Consider the following 23958-nt stretch of genomic DNA (forward strand, 5'->3'; position numbering starts at 1 on the left):
TTCGTGAGTGGCAGCCACTTCAACCAATCATAATCGAGACATCCTAGCCTTACCCCACCCCACAGGCTATTTTCATTTTAGAGACCCTCCCTTCCCCCCGCCGCCTCCCTCGGGAGGGCGGCACCTGGAGGAAACTCGAGGGGAGGCGCAGGTGTGGAGGTGAGTGGTCTTGGGATAGGCTGGGATAGGACTAGGGGTAGAACGCCAGTACTTCCGATCCCAACTTAGGGCAACCTGGGCAGTTGAAGTTTGGGTAGGGTACTTCCCTCCGAGCCCCTAAGTTAGAGCACCTGCGCAGCGCCCGGGCCGTGGGGGGTGCGCTCCCGTCTCCTTGCCTCACCACCCGCTGCTCGCCGCTGCCCCTCCCCGAGCCTGAGATGGCTGCATCCGACTGCACGCCCCTTCCCCAGCGTCAGGAGGGAGTTAGTTTCCCCCCTTTCCTCGGGGTTTACCTGTCCGCGTCCCAGAAGCAAGGCCAGAGCTGGGAAAAATGTTCCTTTGCTCCTTGCACCAACACCTGTTTTATCAACTGCTTGCAATGTGTTCGGCCCTGTGATGGGCATTTGGTTTGCGTTGGTGAATAAAACAGCTATGGAATGTAGAGTGCATGGGTAGAAAGCAAGTAAAGTCCACGAATAAGCCGTTGCAACTGGCAAATGTGTTTTCCATTCTTTTCCCCCAGTTATTTTTTCGTTTTTAGCATTTAACACTAAAGGCCAGGTTTTCCATTTTGATCTTGTCTCATGATGTCTCTCGCGCTAGAATGTAAACCCCATGAGCGCAAGGGGTTTTGCTTCTTCACTGCTCTGTCTCCTGCACCTAGCACAATGCCTAGCACTAACAAATATATGTTAAATGAATCAATACATAATAGAAACAAATAGGGTGCATGACAGAGAAGGAGAAGGAGGAGGGTCAAGGTGGACCTCTCAGAGGAGGTGACCTTTAAGGAAAAGCCCTGAAGGATGGAGAGAGTCATCCTACCAGAGGCAACAACGTGTCAAGTCCTAGCTTAAACATAGCGCTTCTTATACTGAAGAGGTAGAGGCTAGAAGGAGGCAGGAACCAAATTTTTTTTTTTAAGATTTTATTATTTATTCACAAGAGACAGAGAGGCAGAGACACAGGCAGAGGGAGAGGCAGGCTCCATGCAGGGAGCCCAACGTGGAACTCAATCCCGGGACTCCAGGATCACGCCCTGGGCCAAAGGCAGGCTCTAAACCGCTGAGCCACCCAGGGATCCCAGGAACCAAATATTTAAAAGTTCATGAAGGACTTGGCCAACTTCTCTGCCAATTTCCAAAATATCAAAGAAGTAGGATAATTAAGACCCAGAGAAGGTAGGTTCAAGGCAAGTACTGATAGGAATAACCCTCACACTGTCTTGCAGATTACAGTTCACAGAGCTCTCTGTTCTCTCACTTATCTTGCAAAAACTGCAAGAGTTAAAAAAAAAAAAAAGCACGAAGAGGGTTCTAGACTTCATTCACTCACAATGCATCCCTGGTCCATAGCACAAAACAAAAATGGTTTGGATTGAGATAACCTCATGTTAGGCTGCAAGTTCTATAAAGGTAGAGAGCCCATGTCCTATTTACATCTTATGTCCCAACACCTAGCATTGTGGCTGGTCTGGCTCCGAGACCTTATCTGCAAACTAAATGAGCGCTCACCATTCACTGGAGCCTTCCGTATGCCAGGCTTGTGCTTGGTGGTGGAATACAGAAAGAATAAGACACCATCCTTGCCCTCAAGCCTGCTAAACCTTCTTGAAATCATAGAGTTCATGAGCAATAGAACCAAGTTTTCTGAAACCAAGCCCTTTCTAGTATAAGAAAAAGATGTATTGCACATGCACACAGAGGGACTGCCCTTCCAAAACTAAATGATAAGAGGTTTTGGACAAGTTCTGATCAGAAGGAGACTGGGGCACCAGGCAAGAAGATTAGATTGGAGCCAGTAGGCTATTGGGGAGCTGTTAAACGTTGCTAAGCGGGAGACTGTCATGATTAGAGCTGGTGGCAGATGTGCCAATGGATGGTGTAGGGAGAGACTGGAAGCACATCCTCTGGGATCATTGGAAGCTCCAGTGTAAATGGACATGGGAAGCAGGAAAAGTAGAAAAGGCCTTAAAGGTTAGGAATTGTGGGAAGTGATTGGTAACCAAGAAACAGGACCTCCCTGTCTTTTAGGAACTATGTGATCTTGTGTACATTATTACCGCCCCCCCGCCCCAGACCCCAGTTTTCCCATTTATAAAATGACATCTCTAGTACCAGCCTCATTATAAAGATTAAATGAAATGCAGCAATTTGGTGGGTGACTTACCTTGCTGAAAGAAACTAGACACAAAAGAATACATTGGTAGGATTCTGTTTACATAAAGGCAAGAGCCCGGCAAAGCTGAACTATAGTGATTAAATTTGTACACAAAGGTGGCAAAACCAAGGAAAAGCAAGGGAATGGTTATACCAAAGGTCAGGATTATGGTTACTTTATGGGGGATGGGAGGTGATCAGGAAGGGACACATAGGAGTGGCTTCTGGGTTGCTAGCAAGGTTCTTTGTACTTGACTACATGGTAGCTACAGAAGCGTTGTTTGCTAATCTTATTTCTAAATAATTTTATAATTATTAAATTACACTTAAATATTATATTTTATCATTTGAAATATTTTTTAAATTCATTATGGTTTTCTATGTTAAGTGCTTAATTCAGCACTCAAAGTCTGGGAAGAAATCAGGAAACTTTGGTTGCCAGCTCTGATTGTTGTGTCCCGTCTGCCTGCTTCCCCTGCCAGGCAGCCGATCTCAGGGTTGATTCATCCCTGTCCCACTGCTCACACAGAGTGTGACACCTGCAGGCCTCAGAATGGGAGAAATAGAGGTGACCAGAGTGTAACCCACATGTTTTCCTTCTCTCAGGCCAACAACAGAGGGTCTGGGCCTGTGGCCTCACAGAGTCAGATCTGTTCCGGGAGGAGCACCAATTGTCCCTCCCAGGCTGCTCAAGCCCCACTGATGACGGATGAGAATGAGGAGAATGATGATGAGGGAGCCTGGCTGCAGCTTCGGCCGGTGGAGCCCTTGCCCTCTCAATGCTGTGGCAGTGGCTGCTCACCTTGTGTGTTTGACCTCTATCACCGAGAGCTGGCAAGGTGGGAGGCAGCCCGAGCCAGCAAGGACAGGAGCCTTCTGAATGGGGAGGAGCCACAGGTGAGAGAGCACTGCTCCTCAGACAAGAAGGGCCAGGGTGGCAGTGTCAGCCTGGCCTCTGCCCTGCACAGTGCACCTGTGTGGGGAAGCTTTTCCTGACTCTGCACAGCAGAGAAAAAAGAGTGTGCTTAATAGAAGCAGACAGATCCAAGTTCAAAGCGTGACCCTGAATTGGGCATGGGGTCGTTCCAGGAGTGAATGAGGTTTGGGCATTTTACAGGAGAGAGATCTGTGAGTCATGACATTCAGAGAGGACTTCCTGAAGGAGGTGCGGGTGGCTGGAATGTTAAAGGCAGTGGGCTGAGACTTAGAAGACATGAATTTGAATTCCTGCTCAGGGATGACCTTGGACACGTAAGCCACTACCACTCAGGCCTCAGTTCTCAGTTTCCCCACATGGAAAATGAGAATATTGGATTAGATCATCTTAAGTTCCCATCAATTTCTAAATTTTGCAAATCTGGATTTTTGGCAGGTTTGAAGGATGAATAGATATTTCATACATTGGAGATGCATATTCTGCATAAGGGGCACAGCTTGAACAAATAAAAACTCCCAGATAGCAAGCAGGGAAAACAGAGACAAGTTTGGCATCTGATACATCGGAGAGAAAATGAAGCTTGAGGTTTGTCCACAGGCCCGTGGAGTATCCCTCTAAAGAGACTGCATGTTATCCTGTGGCTAAAGGAGCCACAGAAGGCTTCTGAGCAGGGGCAGCTCAGTATGAAAAGCTCAGGTCTTCTTAGATCAGAGCATGAAGGGGAGGGGAGGGGAGGGGAGACTACTCTCTACTATACAGAAAACTTTCAGGCAGAGATAAATAGCCTGTTCTGGGGGGCAGCAAGAAAGGAGCTTGTGGGTGCTTGTGTGTCTGTTGTGCCTAGCTGTTGGATATTTTCCTGTTGCAGAGCTGCCCATCTAGGCTGAGCCCAGAGACCTTCCTGGCTTTCCGCATCAGTGCCATGGACAGACTCACCGAGGACACTTACCGTGTTCGGTTTGCGGTCCCCAGGAACAGCCAGCTCGGCCTGCGGCCTGGCCAGCACCTCATCCTACGGTACACTCAGTGGGAGGGCCAGAGCTTTGCAGCCCCGCTTTGTCATTTGCTGGCTGTGTGGTCACAGGCAACTTGCTTCACTTTCCTTAAGCCTGCATTCATCACCTTTATTTGTTTTTTTTTAAAGATTTTATTCATTGATTCATGAGAGACAGAGAGAGAGAGAGAGAGAGAGAGAGAGGCAGAGACATAGAGGGAGAAGCAGGCTCCATGCAGGGAGCCCGATGTGGGACTCGATTCCAGGACCTCGGGATCACACCCTGAGCTAAAGGCAGACGCTCAACCACTGAGCCACCCAGGCATCCCCATTCATCACCTTTATTTATTTATTTATTTTTTTATATTTTATTTATTTATGATCGACAGAGAGGGAGGGAGAGAGAGAGAGAGAGAGGCAGAGACACAGGCAGAGGGAGAAGCAGGCTCCATGCACCGGAGCCCGACGTGGGATTCGATCCCGGGTCTCCAGGATCGCGCCCTGGGCCAAAGGCAGGCGCTAAACCGCTGCGCCACCCAGGGATCCCCATTCATCACCTTTAAAGTAAACGTAGTGCTGCCTGACTCAGAGGGTTCTGGGATTGTGTTTTCATAATAACCAACAGTAGCAGCAAACAGTTTCATTGCATTTATTCTCCAAGGCACAGTTCTGTATTCTCACACCTAGCAACTCATTGAATACTCACACAACTGTGTATTTGGAGGAAACCAAAGTTGGAGAGGTTCAGTAACTTGCCCAAGGTCACCCAGTTAGGAAGTGGTGGAGCCAGGATGTGAAGGCAAGCCGTCTGCCTCTAGAGCCTGCAGTATGAATCTAATAGTAGTGCCAGTTGATAGGAAGGACACTTGTCCTCCAGCATAAGGGACTTGCCCAGGATCATGCAGGTAGTAAGTCCTGCAGCCAGGATTCAAACCGAGACAGCTTGGCTCCCCAGCTACCCTCTACCAGTGTCTTCTGCAGTTTCTTCCTCTTCCAAGCCTCCTTCTGACAGCTCCCCCAATCTTGATCCCCTCCCAGCCCACCTGCCCAGGGTCAGGGCCCTTTGGGACCTCCAGGTGGAGGCATTGCTAGATGGTTGACTCTGGATCTGAGGCTCAGCAGAGAGAGATGAGCTCTAGATGTGGGTGTGGGAATTATCACCCTGTACCTGGATGGCATTTGGGAGCATATGAGGCATGGAAAGAGGGACAAAGGGCCAAACGGACAACTCCAGCATTTGTGGTATTGGCAGGAAAGGGAGGATCCAGCAAAGCAGACAGAAGGTATAGCCAAGGACACCTTGGGGCCTCTGTCCTTTAAGGTCTTCCTTTGACCCTGGGGTTCTGGAATCGAGTTCAGAGTCCTGCTCAGCAGGGTGCCTACCTCTCCTTCTCCCACTGCCACTCCCTCTGTGCACTCACACATGCTTGCTGTTTCTCTCTCTCTCTCTTCCCCCAAATAAATACATAAAATCTTAAAAAAAATAAAAAAAAATAGGTACAGCCAGAGGATGAGGAGAGTATCTTACTACTGGTCACATTTGAGCCACTTGCCTCATGCTGACCCCTGGTGTCTGTGCCCAGTGTATCCGGCCTGTGGCCTGGCTGGCTGTCCTTAAAGCTCAACATCCCAACGGCTCCAGGGCAGCCCACAACCCCATGCAACCGTCCATTCATGAATCAGGGATGCCCAGCACTCTGCCCTGAGCTTGGTCCCTCTCCTCTACCCTCTCTGCTGCTCCAGTGACAGCCCTAAAACAGGTATCTGACCATGTCACTCCCTTCTGGTGTTCCAGGGAAGCTCCCCAAGGCCCCAGCTTCCTTCCCTACCAAGTTCTCCCCACTCCTCCCTCACACTCGTGCCTTGCTCCAGCCTCATGACCCACTCACCAGTTCCTGGCTTGCTCTGCATTTCCTACCTCTAAGGTCTTTCCCAGGCTGTGCCTTCTGCCTGGATTACTTCCTATCCTGTCCCCACTTTTATCTGTCAGTGGCCTGCCTCTTTCATACCCAGGATGGTAGCAAAAGCTCCAGGAGGCCTCTTGAAGCTCCCCGTGCGAGGGCTCCCTCCGTGTGGAGTGTGTCCGTGTTTACCTCTGTGGTAGCAGGTGCCACAGTGCTCTTTGCATCCCTGCCACACCACATGTCGTGTTTATTATTTCCTTGGTTGTTCTCTAAGCATTTCTTGAATATTTTGGTCTGGCTTCTTGCTTTTGATGCATTAGGATGGGGCTTTGTAATTTTTTATTCTTTTTTTAAAGATTTATTTATTTGTTGAAGAGAGAGTACATGTGTGCGAGAAGGGGGAGGGACAGAGGGTGAGAATCCCAAGCAGACTCCCCACTGAGCATAGAGTCTGAAGCAGGGCTTGATCCCACGACCCTGCCGAGATCATGAGATCATGACTGAGCTGAAATCAAGAGTCAGACACTTAACCAACTGAGCCACCAGGCGCCCCAGGATGGAGCCTTTTTAATGTTTGCATACCTCTGAGAAGAAAGTTTTATACACAGTAGGACTCAAAAGAGGGGTGCTTGGATGCTCCTGAGAACCTCTGAGGTGTCGTGTGAGGAACCTGGCTCTGGAGTCAGACAGAGCTAAGGGTGAATTTCAGCTGTGTGACCTCAGGCGAGTAACATCCTAAGCCTTGGTTTCCTCATGTGGGTTATTGTTGGTTAAATGAGGTAATGTACACAATATGCTTGGTCCATAGTAGGTATTTAATACAACATGGCTCTTATTATTGCTCATGATAATCATCCTGGCCCCCTTGTTGATAACATCATAAAAAGGATTCATGCATGAGGTGAGGCTTTCGACTAGGGCAACTTTGAGGATCCTTCTAATTCTGATACTTCTGGTACCGGTAGTAAGTATTTAATAAATGTTAGCAGTCTTTATCTTTCTCATTCTGTGGTCAGGAAGAGGTCAGGACCAACCACAGTGATGTCCTAAAAACAGCTCACATCATCAGTGGATTCTCTGAAAACTTTCCCATCTGTGATCCCATTAAAACCATACAACAGGGACACACATGGTTGCCCCCACTTTACAGAGGGGCAGCTAAGGGATCAGTGACCTGCCTAGGTCTCACAGCCAGCATGTGGCAGTGGGGGAGCCCAACACTCCTTTTTTCTGTTCCACCTTCAGTGAGGACCACTGGGGCGGCCAGGCCACAGCTAGCTTTCCCCAGCCTGGCACAGAGTAGGTACCTATAAGTGTTTGTCAAATGCCTGGCTGACTACCTGACCATATATATGCTTTTCTTTCTCAGAGGGAAGGTGGATGACTTAGAAATTCAGAGAGCCTATACACCCATCAGCCCTGCCAATGCAGAAGGGTACTTTGAAGTTTTAATCAAGGTGAGCTGACCCACGCAGATGCTCTTAGGATGGTACAGACCAGACCTCTGTTTGCCACCTGGGTCAGGATGGGGCGGTGCCCCCCATGGGGGAAAAGCCAGTGTTCACGTGGGAGGAGGCTGGCTGGAAAGTGCAGTCAGAGTGAAGGAAACCTTCTCCCGTCTCCTCCTTTCCCAGGGGAGGGGAGCTGTCACCTCAGACCGCAGCAGAGACAGATTCTATGAAAAGGAGGCTCAGACTGAGAAAAGTAATGCTGTTCCCTCTCGTCTTCTCAGCTATTCACGGGGAGGGAGTGAGCACTGAGCCCCAGGGAAGGGGCAACCAAGTCTCCTGTCCCTGCTGTGTACTGGTGGCTAGGCTTCAAAGATGAGTCAGATACACTCCCGCCCTGGGATGGGGGGCCAGACCAAGGCAGTACAATGTGAGAGATGCCGTGACATGAGGCCTCAACCTGATTCAGGGCAGCTGGGGGTGCAGGGTAGGCAGCGGGGCTTCCTCACAGAAGCTGAGTTTGAACCGTGCATTGAAATTAAGGAGTGGAGGAAGGTCACAGGGCCGGAAACAGCACGTACGATGGCAGAGGAGGCACGGTTTGAGGAGCTGTTCGTCACTTGTCTCAGAATAGAAGGGGACGAGCAGCAAAAAGGTGGGGCCTCAGACCATTCTCAGGGAGTAGATGGGGCTAGTGCATTGGATTCGGGCCTTGAGGAAGGAATACAAATTGGCAGTGACAGGGAGTGGCATTCCAGGCCGAGGGGACAGATGACCAAAGGCAAGGAGGGGTGAAACAAGGTCTTGTGGCAACTGTACCCAGTCTGAGGTTGAAGAGAGGTGCTCATGGGAGCAGCCGGGGTGGGAGGGGCACTTGGCAGAGAGGAGATGAACAAAATGGGCTGGGTACAAATACTGCCCCACCCCCTAGGACCCAAGGACTCCACACCAGATGTATAAGAGGTCTTGAAGATACGATTATGTGGAAAAAATAATGAAACTTTTGATATGCTAACATTTTTGACTTACAGAAACGGTAGCTTCACAAAGGTCAACCTGATATACAGTCTCCATCATCATTTCCCAAACAGAATCCTAGGGAACACTGATGTTTAAGAATAGCTTTCAAAAAAAAAAAAAAAAGAATAGCTTTCACATCCTTTATCTCCCTTGTAGGACGGGAATTATTATTCCCCTTTCACTGACAAGCAAACTGAGACCCCAGGAGGACCCAAGGCTCCACAAGTATTAAGAAGTGTAGCCAGTGAGCAAGTCCTGGCCTCCTGACTCCAGGACCCCAGGGCTGTCTTGGCTCCTGCCTTCCCTGACTGCAGTCAAAGCCCAAGTGTTTATTCCCTCACACAGAAGCTTGGATGGGATCCCTTCTCCACGCAACTGTTTGTCTGGGAGATTCCACAAATCCTCTCCAAATGGCCTGCTTCCCCAAGCTGCTTGTCTGGGTGTGTTTCTGTTGAAAGGATAAGCCTGGAGATAGTTCTTCAGGGCAGCTGGATCTCTCCCAGCTGCAAGGCTGATTTTCTCCTTCGTTTACCGGAAAGCCTCTCTTTAGAGAGATGCTTAATTATCCCTAAGCCGCTGGCTGGGAAGAGCTGGAAATGTCTTTGCAAATTGTGGAGGCAGGCGAGTTTTTTAGGTTTACCTCCCCTGTGGATGGGAGGGAGGCATTCCCATCTCTCGGGCACTGTCTGGGCACCAGGCACTCTTTCCAGCTCTTCATGTTCATCATCTCCTTTCAATCTCGTAACCATCCTGCAGAGTAAATCTCATTATCCCACTTTACAGATAAAAAAACTGAAACTCAGAGTGATGATGTCACTGTCCCAAGGTCCCTTGGGTAACATGATCCCACATAGAAGAACAGAAGTTCAGTGTCAGTTCTGTTTAATGAGTACAGACTGAGCAGGCTCCACGCACGTGCTGGAGACACAGAAGAATCCTTCCTTTCTCCTTGAGTGCTGTCTATGCTATAGGGCCATGGAAGCCATACCTGGGGCTATGGCTTCCTCAAGACGGGGTCCAGAAAACAGGCATCTTCTGAGACAAGCCTCCAGCGAGTTGGGAGGAGAACTTAGCCTCCCTCCCAGACTTCCTACAGGAGGGCTGTGGACTTACCTTGTTTGATGCATATGGAACCCAACAAAGTCAGAGATGCTCCCAGAGGTAGCTGTGGGTATTCAAAAGCATGTCTGGTGACCAAAGCCCAGTCTCCTTCAAACTTGGTTATATTCTCACTCCAGACACCCTTCAGGTCCTGTCAGAGCTTCCCCCTTTCCCTCACACTCTTATGTCTTGGGCTGTCCTACCCTTGACCATATCACATCTGATACAGAACCCTGTGTGCCTTCCTGCTCCCATCCCTAGTGAATGCAATCTTGCCTCGTCTGCAAGGTGCAGCTCAAATGCATCCTCCTCCAGGAAACCACCCTTGATCCTACTCCATTGGAAGTGACTGTACCTCCTCAGGGCTCTCTCAGCATTCTGTCCTTTTCGTTGGGTATTAGACTGTCTCTACCTTGTATATATGTGAGACTTTGGCCCTCCTAGTTTGTGAGCTCCTTAAGGGAAGGGCCTGAATCTGGATTGATTCACTGATTCATTGAGATATCTACGAAGTCTTTTCCAAGGTTCTGGCACTGACTGCCTTCACGGAGCTTAAGGTCTAGCTGTCTTCCATGCAGCCCCAGCATGGTGCCTGCCCACTCCCATGAAGGAATCCTCTCCACAACCCTTGCTTTTCCATCCAGCCAGGAGACAGTGACAGGTAATGAAGAGGTTGCAAATGAGTGGCCTGCAAATGGATTACAGCACTTAAGTGTATTTGGTTTGGGCCTACAGCATTTTAAATTTAGAATTAATTTCTGATGTTTCAAAAATAAAAAATTTGAATCTCTTACCCCTCTTAGAAAATCAGAAGATATGGCATCATCAGCCTCATAATCCACCTCCCATAATCCATAATCCAGAATCTGCAAAGCAACTTCCTCCTTTAGAAGGAGCATTCATGTACTCACCAATTTACCACAGTCCCCACCACCCCCTGTTGTCTCCCCAGTAGAGTGAGTGTCAGTTGCCATTAATCATCTCATACCCAGTTCTTTACTCAGTGATGTTACATCACAGGACCCCCCTAGTCATGTGGTTTTGAGACCTCTGAAAGTAAGCCTGTCGGTCCTGTGGTTCTTATCCCAGCCTCACCATTTTCCTTCTGGATAAGCTTCTGGGCCCTCATGTGAAAACTGGGACCCATGTACCAACTCTGGGGCAACTAGGAGGATTCAGTGAGATAACCCATGTTAGGCGCTTGGCCTGCATCCATCCCAGTGAGGTTTCCTTGTATTTGCTCCCAGTGCTACGAGACTGGGCTGATGTCCCGGTATGTCAAGTCCTGGAGTACAGGAGACACAACCTTCTGGCGAGGACCTTTCGGCGACTTCTTCTATAAACCAAACCAGGTCAGTGCCAGCACACCAAGTCCCCAGGAGACCCCTCCTGGCTTAGCTTCCAGGACCACAGTTTTTAGGTTTCAGGCTGGAGAATTGCACTGTAGTCTTCCTGAGCCCGAGCCCAAGCCCAAAAGCATCCTTGGGGTTGGACATGGGAGGAGATGGGATGGGCACAAATAAACAAAACTGCCTGCATATGCTCTACAACTATCCAGGGCTGCCCATTGCCTAGAAAATCCATACTCATATACCTGGTACTCAGGACTCCTGTACCATCAGACCCTCAGACATCTTTCCACTTTCACATTCCAGCTATAACACCGTGGAGACTACTCCCTTAAATATACTCCATAGCTCTCCACTCAGAGGCCCTTTCTCTCATCTTCCTGGCATATTCATATCCTTCCCTGATGTGCCCAAGAATTAATAATTTCTCATCAGTTGGTGCCTATCTGGAAGGCAGCTTGGCAGTGCGTACCAAGAGTCTTAAGAATCTTCAAATCCTTTGACCCAGTAATTCCACTCCTGGAAGTCTGTCCTGTGGAAAGAATCCAAATGCTGCCTCTTGTGCACATGTTCACTGAAGCTTTATTTATAATAGCAGGAAATTGGAGGAAACTGAATATTCAGCCGCAGGGGAATAGTTAAATACAATGGGTTACAGGTACTTGATAGAATATCATTCTGGATTTTTAAATTATGTTTATAAATGATGTTATATGCTTATGCTATAAGATCAGGTGACAAACACTATGTACAAAACTGCATATACAACGGGTTGGAAAACTAAGTTTAAATGCACAGGAATAAATATGAAAAGAAAATGCAATGCAGTGTTAGTAGCTCTGAGTGGTGGAATTATGGGTGATTTTCGTTTTCTTCATTATACCTTCCAAATTATCCACAGTGAATACCTATTACTTTTATAATTAGGCAACAAAGCAAATCAAAAGCAAATGAAAAATAATGAATCATTCCTTTCTCTGTTATTTTTGTTTAATATAAAAATAGCTTTTATTGTTTTTTTCCTTACTACAAATACAGTACTTGTACATTACCAAAATAATAATAATAAGTCAGATATGGAGAGGCAAAAGGAAGAAAAGAAAGAACACCTGTAGGCTGCCTACCCAGACATACCAGGCTCGCTACCATGGCAGAAACCTTCCAGCTCCCCTTCTACACATGGATGGAACAGCCATGCACACACACATGTGTGTGACAATACTATGAGGCACGTGGATGGTGCTGCCTATGTGCCAGGTTCTGATGTTCACACTTGCTGTATAAAACTTTATTTTACCCTCACGGCAGCTCTTAGGTACTGCTACCTCCATTTTGCAGACATGTGTGGTATGTATGTTGCAATACTCTTCTGCAGCATACTCCTAGTATAAACCATGCTCAGCCTTGCGTTTTAGCTCTTCCCCAGCCCCTGAAAGCAGGGACCAGGATTGTCCTTGTTTCCTTCTGACCTAGAGGGGACACCTGATGAACATTGTTCTGAGCATTTCCAGGTGAAGCCTTCTCCATGTCCACAGAATGCCCCTACCAAGTCTCTGTACTTCCTATCCAGGGAGGTTGTAGGGCTAGTCAGTAAGAGAGAAGAGATGGCATCTCACACAGAAAAATGTGACTGCTGAAACCGGCTAAGGCTTGGTTCTATGCCCAGGGGACATGGGCTGCTCTGACCCTCTCCCTGGCCCTGCCTTTCCTCTCTGCCTTCATCTTCATTGTAGATGGATATCGTGGCAGCCCTGAGACTGGCATATGAGCATCTGTCCATGTGTTCCTTCCAGACACTCTCAGACCCCACCCAGGGCCACAGACAGGTGGGACAAGGCCCTGTTCTCCAGAAGCTCACAGTGTGATGGGGGACAGACACCTACACAAATGGTGGCAGTACGGCATGACTAGTGTCATGAGGAGGGTGCACAGAGGTGGGGATGCAAAAGAAGGACCTCTCACATGCTACTGGCTCGGGGAAGACTTTCCAAAAGAGACCCTGAGCAGTGGTGGGAGAAGGAGGAGCACACATGCTGGGGACCAGGAGGCTGAGGATGTGCGCACGGGACAGGGGTGGGAGCAGGAGTCTGGGGGCACGCAGGATAGGGTGGTGTGTCCAGTAGCGGGGCTCCATGACAGAAGGGGTCAAATCATGTGGAGCAGCAGGATCCACACCAGACACTTGATGGCATCTCGTTTAATCCTACGACAAATCTGAGGCATGTGCTACTGTGGAGAGGAGCTGTTATTATTTTTAACATGATGAAACCAAGGCTCAGAGAAGTGAAGCAGTTGGCCAGATCATACAGCAGGGGATTTATACCCATGTCTGCATGACTGATACTCAAGGGAGTGTTTCATGCAGGGGCATGATGTGCATTAGTGGTGAAAACTTGGCCTGCATTCTTAGAAGCCTAAGCTCTAGAATGCAGGAGGTAACTGCTTGGCCACATAGGTCAGGAGCTAACCTTTAAAGCACTGACCTTAAAGAAGATCATGCCTCCTAAACAGACCGAGAGCCAGGAGATGGATTCGTGGATTCAGTGATGGGTTGGCGGCATTGGGGCCTCTTAGGAAAGATTCACTTTTATTGCGTGGCTCCTCTGTGCCAGCACCGTGCTAGGCGCTTATGCATAGTATCTCAGACTAGAGAAGAGCAGGCTCAGGGATCCATGTCAGGGCCCTCAGATCTCTGCAGAGCTGCCTAGGGGTGGAGAAGGCAGCCTACAGGGCAGGGCTGAGATAGGGGCAGTGGACAAGGCTTTGGCAGGTGCACATTTCAGCTCAGTGTGAGGTAGAGAGATCTCCCTGGCAAGGGGAGTCAGCCTATAACAGAGCAAATGGCTTTGGGAGGTAGTAAGCAAAGTCCTGTGGAGATTCGCAAGAAAGCAACTAAGCCACTTGGAGGATGGGCTAGACCATTTCATGTATCATCAGCCCCCAGAGTCCATGATTGCTGTTACACAGACCTCACAAGCCAGGATGGCTTCCTGGAGGATGTAGACAGGGGAACTCAGATGTGCTGTGCAGTTCAGGCAAGCCCCAGAAAAGGCCATGTGGCGGGTGAGCAGGCTGAGACCTGCCACATCCCCGTTCCAATCCCCAGCACGGTGAGCTCCTCATGCTGGCATCGGGCACTGGCCTGGCCCCCATGGTGCCAGTCCTGCAGAGCATAACAGACAACGCAGAGGACGAGACCTTCGTCACCCTGGTCGGCTGCTTCAAGACCTTCGAGGGTATCTACCTGAAAACCTTCCTCCAGGAGCAGGCCCGTTTCTGGAACGTCCGAACCTTCTTTGTACTCAGCCAGGTGAGTCCTGCATGGGTACTTCCTTCCCAGATTGAGGCTGTGCAGTCCCCCTGTGCCCGACCTGAGGACCTGCTGTGGCCTCCCTGCCCCACTATACCAGTAATCTCTGCTGCCGGTGGGAACCCCCACCCCCACCCCCCTGTGCCTTGCAAGGAAGGCAGGTACAGTTCTGTTTGGGTGGATGCGGGAACCAAGCTCAGAGAGGTGAAGGTGCAAATCTGTCCACGCTGCTGGCTGGGGCGAAGCCAGGCCTGGAGCCCTGGGAGAGCTCCAGCCCTCCTCACCATGCTGCCTGCCATCTGCCTCTGGCGTCACCAGGTATAGGGCTGGGGGCCTGTTTGTGGAGTCAGTGGGCCAGGCCGCAGATGTCCCCCAGTGGGGGCATAAGCTCCTTCTTGGCGGAGATCATGTGTCTGGATCATCACACTGTCTTTGGTGCTTTGCAGAGTGCCAGGCACAGAGTAGGCATGCATTCCATCAATAATTGGTGGAGCAAGCTTGCTCTGGGTTCACCAAATTTATCAGGGTCCCTACCACACCACATCGCTCCTACATGGGAAGAAAGCTGCTTCCAGACTCCCTGCTGCAGATACTGAACTGCCTCCTGACCCCTGCCCCTGAGATCCCTCCTCCCGCATGCCCCCGAGCCACCCTGCCCACTCCCTCCCCTCTGGCCCAGGGTTTCTCATCAGAAGCCAGGCCCTAAGCTGCCTTCTCCTTGGTCTGTACCTTTATTTCTCTTCCACACACCCCCAGGGTGAGGGCCTTCCCCCCATTCTGTGTTGCTCGGGGTTGGCCTCACTGCCCAGTACTGTGAAGCACTCTTCTCATCAGTTTTCTATTTGAGGCAGCATCAGAGGGTCCCTAAAGACTGCCGTGATCTTCACTATTGTGACCGGGTTGGGGCAGGTGTCAGGGAACCAGGTTTCCCCACCCCAGCCCCAGAGGTCCTGGAATCCTCGGTGCCCAGGTTCTGTGGGCCTGTCCATGGGACAGAAGGCTTAGTGGCATGAACATCGGGAGGGCCATGCTTGGTGAGCATTAGCAGGAACAGGAAGTGCTGAAGGCCGGAGAACAAAGCAGAGGCTAGTGTGCAGCCTGACTCAAGGGCCAGGTCAAAGGAAGGTAGGAGGAGTGGCAGGAAGGCCGGCACCAGGCACTGTCAGCTCTTGGCCAGCCTTCCTCCCCCCACCCCCAACCACATGTCAGGTGCCAGGGACGGTCAGAAATGAGGACGACCTGCCCCCAGCCCTCCAGGCACTCACCTTTCTATGGGGAGACAGCCACAGGGGTGGCTTCACTGACCACTTTCTTTGTGCCTGGCAGTGTTCTAGGCACTCTGTGTGTGTTAAATCATCTAATCCCACCACAATCTTAGGAGGCTTGTACTGCCACTGTGCCTGTTCTATACATATGGCAAAAGAACCTTGACCAAGTGGGTGGAGGGTTAGGTGTGAACCCAGGTGGTCCTGCTCCAGAGGTCCTATTTTTACTGCTTGTTGGTATAAGACAGCACAGGGAGAGGTCCTACATGGAGGGTGTGGAGGGTACTGGCAGCAAGCAGGGAGGGCTTCACAGAGGAGCTGGCATTGACCCTGGGCTTGAGGGCAGAGTTAAAGTTGACCAGGAATAAAGGGCCTTCAGCCCTGGGCCAGGCATTGATGATGCTAGTGGCCTGGGACTGGGCAGGCGAGTGAGCTGGCTGTCAACGACAGGAGCAGGTGAGGGGTGATGGAGTGGGAGGTGCCTCCTGCCCTTCTGTGCCTCCCTGACCTAGGATGCTCCCTGGCCCACCTGGGCTGCAGCCACAGCAGCCTCATGGGTCTCCCCCTGCAGCCACTCCCTGCCAGTTTGCCCTTCATCTTGCAGCCAGAAGGGCAGCACTGACCACATCACCACCCTGCTTCCAGCCCTTCACAGCTCCCCGCTGTTCTCAGGATGATGGCCAAGCCTGCATGGCTGCCCCGACCTCTGTGGCCTCCTCTCCTGGCACACCCTCCTTGCATGTTGGGGCATCACTGGTCTGCTCTTGGTTGCAAGTACCCGGTGCTTTTCTGGCTGCCAGGCCTGCCTGTGCTGGTGCCATTTCCCCCTCCCAGAGCACTTATCCCCACTTCCTCACCTAACGTCGACTCACCGCTCACATCTCTCTGCTGAGCTGTGACTATCCCAGAAATTTCTCCAGAGTCCCCAGACTGGTGTCAGCATTTCTGCCGTCAGGGCCGGGATCTCCTTAACAGCATTCACCCTGTTGTGTCATCGTTGGTAAGGGTACCCCACCCCACCTGGGTAGCAACCAGACCCACCGCATCCCTGGGTATATGGGGGAGGGGTGCTATGCCAAACCTCACTAGCCTGGGGGGATTGGGCAGTGGGAGGGACAGGTAAGGTCACTGGGCCCTGCTGGTCCCAGCCCTCAAGGGTCAGGTCAGAACTAGGAGGTCAGATATGGGAAGGACCAGATCATCGGAGAGGATCCCCTGTGAGCACCACAATGTTGTCTTCTGGGGCCTCTGGGATCAGATGAGCTCTGTGACGCAAGCCCCTGAGGCTTCCACTCATCACAGTGGCCCACAGAGGCCATGGTTGCTCGGCTGGGACACGGTGGCAGAGGTTAGACTCCAGCCCCCTCCTCCTTCCTGTCTCTCTGCTTAGCCCCAGAAGCTAGAAGCTCGCCTTGATAGGGTCTGCAGAGGTGACAGTCCTGTTCTGTTGTTTGTTTAGATGCTGGTTACATGGTGTCTTCTCTCCATTAGAGATTTTCTAACTACATATATTTCCTGATTGGTGTGCTTTCCTGTATGTGTGTTGTACCTCCATAAAATGTCCATTTAAAAAGTTCCTCTAAGTCAGCTTGAGGTGGAGTTTTTCTTTTGCGACCCTAGGATGAAAGCCACAAGTGAAGGGTGGAGGAGCAGAAAGAGAAAAGCCTGGGTCGCTTGGGCACCATGCACTGTGGAATACTCCCTCCAGCCTTTCTATGTGAGAAATACCACCCTCTTGGTTAAGGCACTGCTGCCCCAGATCCCTGAGACACACAGCCAGAGCGAGACCAGGAACCTTCTCTGTTTAGAGACATTGCCACATCCCAGGGCCTTGCACAGGGCTAGACGCAGAGTGACCACTCAGTAAATATCTGTGATCAACAAGGTCTTTAAAACTTTATGAAACAAGTGAGCACATGTTATGCTCCCAGAATGATGGTGGCGGACAACCTTAAAAATGTACTGGGACGCCCCCTATCTTGGGGAGGAAACATCCCCCTGGAGTGACAGGTGGAGTGCCCTCTGGGAAACTGAGAAATAGTGGGGCCTGCCTCACTGTGTGCCCTGGGATGTGCCCTGGGATGTCCGCCTCCTCTCCGGTACCTCACCTGCCGTGGGAGGATAAGCATCCACCCTCTGGCTCATTAGGGTAGGCAGAGCCCCAGGGCCAGGAAATCCCCGGCTTGGGGTAGGGCTGGCTGAAGGTTGCCTTCCCACCTCTCTGCCTCAATTTTCTCGTTTGACAGAGAACCGTGTGAGCTTGGAAGACTTCTCGGTAGTCACCTGCACTGTTTCTCATTGTCTCATTGTCTCAGGAGAACTCCCTGGAGAAGCTTCCCTGGAGCTACCGGGAGAAGACCCGCTTTGGCCGCCTGGCCCAGGACCTGATTGAAGAGCTGGTCAGCTCCTGCCGGAGAAAGCCATTTGCATTGGTCTGTGGCTCAGCCGAGTTTACCAAGGACATGGCCAGGTGTCTGCTGTGTGCAGGCCTAGCCGAGGACTCCTACTTCCTCTTTTAGCCCTTGCCTCCCTTCCAAAGCCCCAGCCAGCATCCTGCCACTGAGACACTGGAAGAAGCACAGACTAGAGTCAGAAAACATAGAGTGCAGGCCTGGCCCCACTGCTCACTGGCCAGGTGACCTTAGGTAAATGCTTTCCCTCTGTGCACCTCTGTCTCTCATCTACCCCACAAGCCTCCCAGCTCCCTCAGGCAGGCGTATCCCTGTGCAAGAGAGTATGGGGCTGCGGGGGCCCTGGGGAGGAGAAAGACCAGCATGGGAGTCAAGGAGGCCTCTGTGGGGGAAAGCCGTGCCCAGCCCCGGAATGAGTCGGGGTAGGCAGGAGAAGGTGCAGGAGTTTCCCAGGTTCCTTAGATTAGAGGGCTTGCGGACTCCCGTCCCGTCCTACCCCTACCCTACCCGTAGGGGTAAATGCCTGTTCTAAAACCTGCCTTCCCTGAAAACTGTATGTTCCTGCTGTGGCCTCAGGGCTGGCTCAGCTGTGTTGCCTGCTAAGTGTTTAGGGAATGACCACAGGGGTAGCTAAGAGCTCCTCAGAGTAGGAACTTGACTTTGCACCTCCTATGCCTCAAGCCTGACACAACGGTCTTGGGGTCTGTGACCTGATCACATTCTCTGAGCAAGGTGGGCCCTGGATTACTGTTATTTTGTACTGGGCCCAGGCCTTTCCTGCTGCAGACAGCTCGGCTCTCAGTCTCCCCTGGCTCGAGAGCCCAGCCCAGAGTCCTTCCCCAGCAAAAGAGGTACAGAAACAAATACCCCTCCCTCCCGCAGGCAGCCAGCTCAGCCCGCCTCCAGCCGGGAGCCCTGGTGACGGTTGCTATGGCGATCTAAAGATAGAGCAAGAGTCAGGAGACCTGGGTCCTTCTCCCTGCTTTGCCCACTGAGCAGCTGCTGATTCTGCTCCGCCCCCACAGCCCTCCCCACCCCACCCTCCATCCCATGTGGGGCCAGCCCTCCCCAGGGACCTGGCGCTCCTGGGCAGCGCACTGCAGGTAATGAACTCTGCTTCCCACCGTCTGGTCTCCACTGTGCTGCATCAGCTTGGGCTGGCTGCGGGCACTCTGGAATTGGAACATGAAGCCATGAAATCTCCAAGTCAGAGGACCACAGAAGCAGAGTGAGAACATTACAGTCATGGGATCACAGTCGTCCTCACACCAGAGATTAAAGCTCAGGACTCCAGAAACCATCCCGTCTAATAGACTCATTGTGTGAATGGGGAAACTAAGGCCCAGCAAGGCTGAGCGATTTGCCCGAGGTAAAACAGTTCACGGTGGGGTTGGCATGAGAAGCCAGGTTTCCTGATGTCACCTGTATGGAGAGTTGGATAACTGGTGATGTTCAAACTGGGCTCTGTGGGACACTGGGGTTCCTGGCATGGCAGCAGTGAGGGGACAGCCAGATGGGGTTTCCAGGCCCCCTGCAACCAGAGCAGTTCTGTTTTCACCCCATTTGTATTGGGGTTTGCAGTTACCACTATTTGTGAGATAGGATTTTCCTATCTCAAATGTTGCCGCACATGTCCGTGCTGTGCCGTGTTCAGTAAACAGCCCTGGCGGGCATCTGGTCAGAGGCTTCAGGCTGCGCTTTACAGGCAGAGTATTGCAGTCCCTGCTGGGGGCCTCCACCAAAAATCCTGCGCACACAAGCATATCAGAAAAGTCTGATTGATGGTCAAGAAATTTCTTTCATTTTGTTTAACTCGGAGTTTTCCAAGCTTATTTAACTATAGGATGGTTTTGTCCACTAGAATCTTTGGAGACTAGCATTCCGTGGCCTGTGCTTTGGGACACAGTGGTCCGTGGCGCAGCCCCTTTCCACGGGGTGTAGTGAGCAGCAAGGACTGCACTAAGCCTCAGGAGCAGGAGCCCTGATCCCTTCCTGCCTCTCCTGTGACTTGGGTGAGACCCTCCTGCTCCAGGCTCCTGAAGCGTGGGCGTCTTCCTCCCTCCTTTCCCTTCCTTCTCACAGATATTCCTGGGGGGCCTGTCATGAGCCACACTCTGTTCTTGGCACCAGGGAAACTCCAGTTAACAAGGCAGATGCAGTTCTGGTCACTCCACCGCAGAGCTTATAACCCCACGAGGACTGTGGAAATTAAACTCATAAATCTAAAAAGGATGAGTGTTCTAGAAAGAGAAGTATTAGGAGAGTGGATGGCAAGGCTTTTAGCCTAGTTCTGGGGGGCCAGAGACATGCCACTGCCCCAAGGGTCAAAGCTTCAAAGGCAATACTGTCACTCAGAGTTGGGGGAAATGAGGCTCTGGGGCAGTTCTTTCGTGTCTTTGTCCCATTTTATACACAGGGTATTTAGACGTTAGACACAGCCACTCAGCGATAACCATCAGCCCCTCCTGTCCTAGAACATGTCACCCTCTCTGCCCCTCACCCCCCACGGCATCCATACAGTCTGGTTAGACTGGGGTCTCCTACCGTGGGGTGATGGTGGAGACCCAGCCAGGCCCTTGGTACCAGGATGCCCAAAGGGCTCATATAGTCCAGAGACTTGAAAGCTCCTGCCTTGCAAGATAATAAGGGAGCCTAAGAAGGGGACTGGTTGGGGCATATGAGGATGGACTCTGAATTGGAGGTGAGGCTCTGTCAGCTGCCCATCCTGCCCGCCCCTCCTGCTGAGGCTGCACCCGTGCCTGTCGTTGAGGGGCGAGTGACTGGGTGACGCAGCAAAAGGACACCTGCCTGAGTTTGGGGCCCTGGGCGTCTTGCCTGCAGATCTCCCACAATCCCCCCACTGGTCTCACTCCCTCCACGCTGGAGCCAGACCTGATTTCCAACTCTGGTAAGAACACTTGAGAGCTACCCTCCCAACAGGTTTCCGTGCACAGTACATTGTTGTTGACTGAAGGTACGGTGTTGAACAGCGCATCTCCAGAGCTCACTCGGTCTGCTTTTCCAAGCATGCACATCAGAGCCTGTCACCTCCTTGCATAAAATCCTTCAGTGGCTCCCTGTTGCCTTAGGACACCACATCTCAGCTCTGCCTGCCCCTCCAGACTTATTTTCTGCCTTGTCACCCCCCCCCCCGCCCACCCCCTTAGGTTCCGCATGAGCACCGGCTCTGTGGCTCTCCAGTCAGTAGAGCTCCTCCCACTTGCTGCTCTCTGTGCCTGGGCCATCCCTCCACCCTTCTCTCTTCCACTGACCTTTGCCTCCCCATCCTCTGAGGACTCACTCAGCTCAGTTCCCTTCCTCCCTGAAGCCAGGCCTTCCTCTACCAGTGCACCAGGTGAGCGAGCAGGTTCTTATGCATCCTTTTGCTGCTGCGCCTTTCCAGCTGCCTCATTTGCAGGTGAGCACATCTTGGGCCTGTCCTGGGGCCCCAGGGCTTTGTTTCCCCAGCGTCAGAGTGTGCTCAGCACATCCCAAATGTGGAATACCCCCATAACAAGCAAAGAATATGGAGTACTTTACAGATTGCAAAATATACGTCTCCTCGATGTTGAACCACCTGATCGTCACCAAAACACACACCAATACCCCAGGCTGCTGATGAGGAAAACCAAGCTTCCAAGAGAGCTTCCAAGACATTAAACAATTCTGCAAGGTCACAGAGGGGTGCATAAGTTCCTACACGCTGCAGTTGTGATAAAAGTTATATGTGACACCTGAGTGCACCAGGAGATGTGTATGAAGATTTTCATTGCTGCATCATTTGAAATAGCAAAGGATGAAAACTGCCCATACATCCATCAATAAGAGGATAGAGAAATAAATTGTTCTATATTCAACCAATAAAAATAACCTACAGTAGTTAAAATGAATGAACTAGATCTACATGTATCAACATAAACTCAGTAAAAACAAAAATAAAACATAATACTTAAGCAAAAACCAAATTGTAGAAGGCAAGGTACAGTGAGATACCAATATTTTCAAAGTTTAAAAACAGAAAATCATGGCAAATGCTCAGGAAGGGGATACACAAACTGTAAGGATGGTGGTGACCTCAGGGGATGGTGTGGGGTGAGGGCTCTTCTTTTATCTGCATCACTTCAATATAAAAGCATTTGAAATGAATATGACCAAATACGAACATTGGGTGACTCTGGCTGATGGGGTCACTGATGTCTGCTTTTTCCATATTTGAAATAGGTCCATAATGAAAGATTTTTAAAAGAAGACTAAATGCACTTGGTCACTGTGCTTCAGAAACTAGAGGCTTAAACACAGTCATCCGTACCCCCCTTGGGATAGGCTATGCCCTCTAAGCTTCCAGGCTTGTCCAGTTTCCATTTGAAACTGTCATGAGCACCTACTGTGTGACCTGGTCCAGGGACAACAATATGTGGGAGAAGCAACCTTGGCACTCAGCTTACATGCTGTTCCCTCTGCTTGTGCCTCTACTCTTCCTCATAAACTCATAAACAGCAGACTGGAGTGACTTTCTAGACACTGCAGTTTCAGACTCTTTGGGTTTTTTTTTTTTTATATATTGTTTTATTTTGTTTTCTTTTTTAAGTGGGAAAGACCTAGATTCAAATCTCTTGCCAAGGGAAGGCTGGGTGGCTCAGCAGTTGAGCATCTGCCTTCAGCTCAGGGCGTGATCCTATGTGCTGGGATTGAGTCCCACATCAGGTTCCCCCACAGGGAGCCTGCTTCTCCCTCTGCCTATATCTCTGCCTCTCTCTGTGTGTCTCTCATGAATAAATAAATAAAATCTTTAAAAAAAAAATCTCCTGACAATTGTGTAAGTATCCAAAGCAAATAACTTGGCCTCTCGGAGCCTCAGTTTACTCATCTACAATGGGGATGGTTGTACTGTCTCCCAGGGTTATGTGAGGTTGTAGGAAATGTGTGTGGTGTTCAAGCACAGCACCTAGCACAAAGCCGGCATGAGAACCCAGTCCTCTCCTTTCTCTCGTCTCCCAGCAGTGCCTGGCTCGTGGCTGGCCTCTGAGAACAGCACTTGTTCTCAAACTTCCCAGCATCAAGGGCTCCCCTTTTTACTATTTTCCCCATGCTTTGGAAGATTTTGATCCCAAATTGCATGTATTAAGTCATTATTAATTCATCTCCCATTTTTTATTAATCAAAGACCTAGATATCTGCCCCTCAGAGCTTCTGATCTGTACAGCCAGCAGGGAGCTGTACGTGGTTGACATAATTCCAGCCAGCGGCAAAGGAACACAGCTGCAAGTGTGGTGTGGGTGGCCTGAGAAGGGGTACTGTAGATGCGTCATGTTCGTTTTCTTGTTCGCATTGACCGTGAGTTGTGGGAGCTGCTGGCCTCACCTGGGTGGGTGCTGTTTGCACAGGGCACTGATTGGTGAGCTAGGTTGCTGAGCTTTCTGTGCCAGGAATGAGCACAGGGCCCCACGTGGGTCCAGGAACCCTCATGCCACAGGGCTCACTATCAATAGATGGTGTGGACCAGTGCCTTGAAGAACATGGGGTTCACATAGCGGGAGGTGGCGAAGCTGTCTGCACGTGGATCCCACAGGGTCCAGCTGGAGACCACTATGTCATTCTGCCCCTTGCTCCCGGTGCTGGTGGAGCATGCTAGCTTGTAATGGGGCCAGGGGACAGCCTTACCCAGGTGCTAGATCGAAACTCTCAGCTCGGCGGCCAGTGGGCGCACTGGGCCAGGTGGTAGGCCACACTGGCCAACTTTAGGGGCAAGTGCCCCCGCATCAGCTCCTCCACCCAGACATGGAGGAGCTTCGCCCCTGGCCTGGCTGGGTGGTAATGAGGGTGCTTGTAACAAGGAGCATCAAATTTGGGCTTGAAGCCAATGGTGTTGAACATAGAACCCCAGGTTGGAACGTACAATTC

General features: G+C 50.9%; 1 protein-coding gene across 6 annotated transcripts; it reads left to right on the forward strand.

Annotated features, from left to right (window-relative positions):
• The first annotated feature begins 3 nt into the window (after window positions 1-3).
• On the forward strand, window positions 4-19357 carry LOC112647068 (NADH-cytochrome b5 reductase-like). 6 transcript variants are annotated; one of them, XR_003128047.3, is made up of 9 exons: window positions 4-159; window positions 2925-3215; window positions 4124-4272; window positions 7523-7610; window positions 10970-11074; window positions 12805-12897; window positions 14178-14381; window positions 17962-18291; window positions 18940-19357. XR_003128047.3 is itself a non-coding variant. In XM_025427711.3 (8 exons), exons 2-8 carry the CDS (start codon window positions 3021-3023, stop codon window positions 18163-18165), a joined length of 1038 nt encoding a protein of 345 aa, XP_025283496.1. In that variant the 5' UTR covers window positions 4-159; window positions 2925-3020; the 3' UTR covers window positions 18166-19357. The 6 variants fall into 6 exon arrangements, 4 of the variants coding, with proteins under 4 accessions (XP_025283496.1, XP_025283497.1, XP_048966373.1 ...); XR_003128048.2 differs by lacking the exon at window positions 18940-19357 and adding an exon at window positions 17267-17363 and having other exon boundaries at window positions 17962-18101; XM_025427711.3 differs by having other exon boundaries at window positions 17962-19357.
• The last annotated feature ends 4601 nt before the right edge of the window (window positions 19358-23958 follow it).

This window comes from Canis lupus, chromosome 5, assembly GCF_003254725.2.
Source record: "Canis lupus dingo isolate Sandy chromosome 5, ASM325472v2, whole genome shotgun sequence".
Taxonomy (NCBI): Eukaryota; Metazoa; Chordata; class Mammalia; order Carnivora; family Canidae; genus Canis; species Canis lupus.

Excerpts from the sequence above, each read along its gene's own strand:
- LOC112647068 (XM_025427711.3), top strand. The coding sequence starts at position 3,021 with ATGACGGATGAGAATGAGGAGAATGATGATGAGGGAGCCTGGCTGCAG. Across the intron at positions 7,611-10,969 it reads ACTTTGAAGTTTTAATCAAG|TGCTACGAGACTGGGCTGAT; the intron begins GTGAGCTGACCC and ends ATTTGCTCCCAG. Across the intron at positions 11,075-12,804 it reads TCTTCTATAAACCAAACCAG|ATGGATATCGTGGCAGCCCT; the intron begins GTCAGTGCCAGC and ends TCTTCATTGTAG.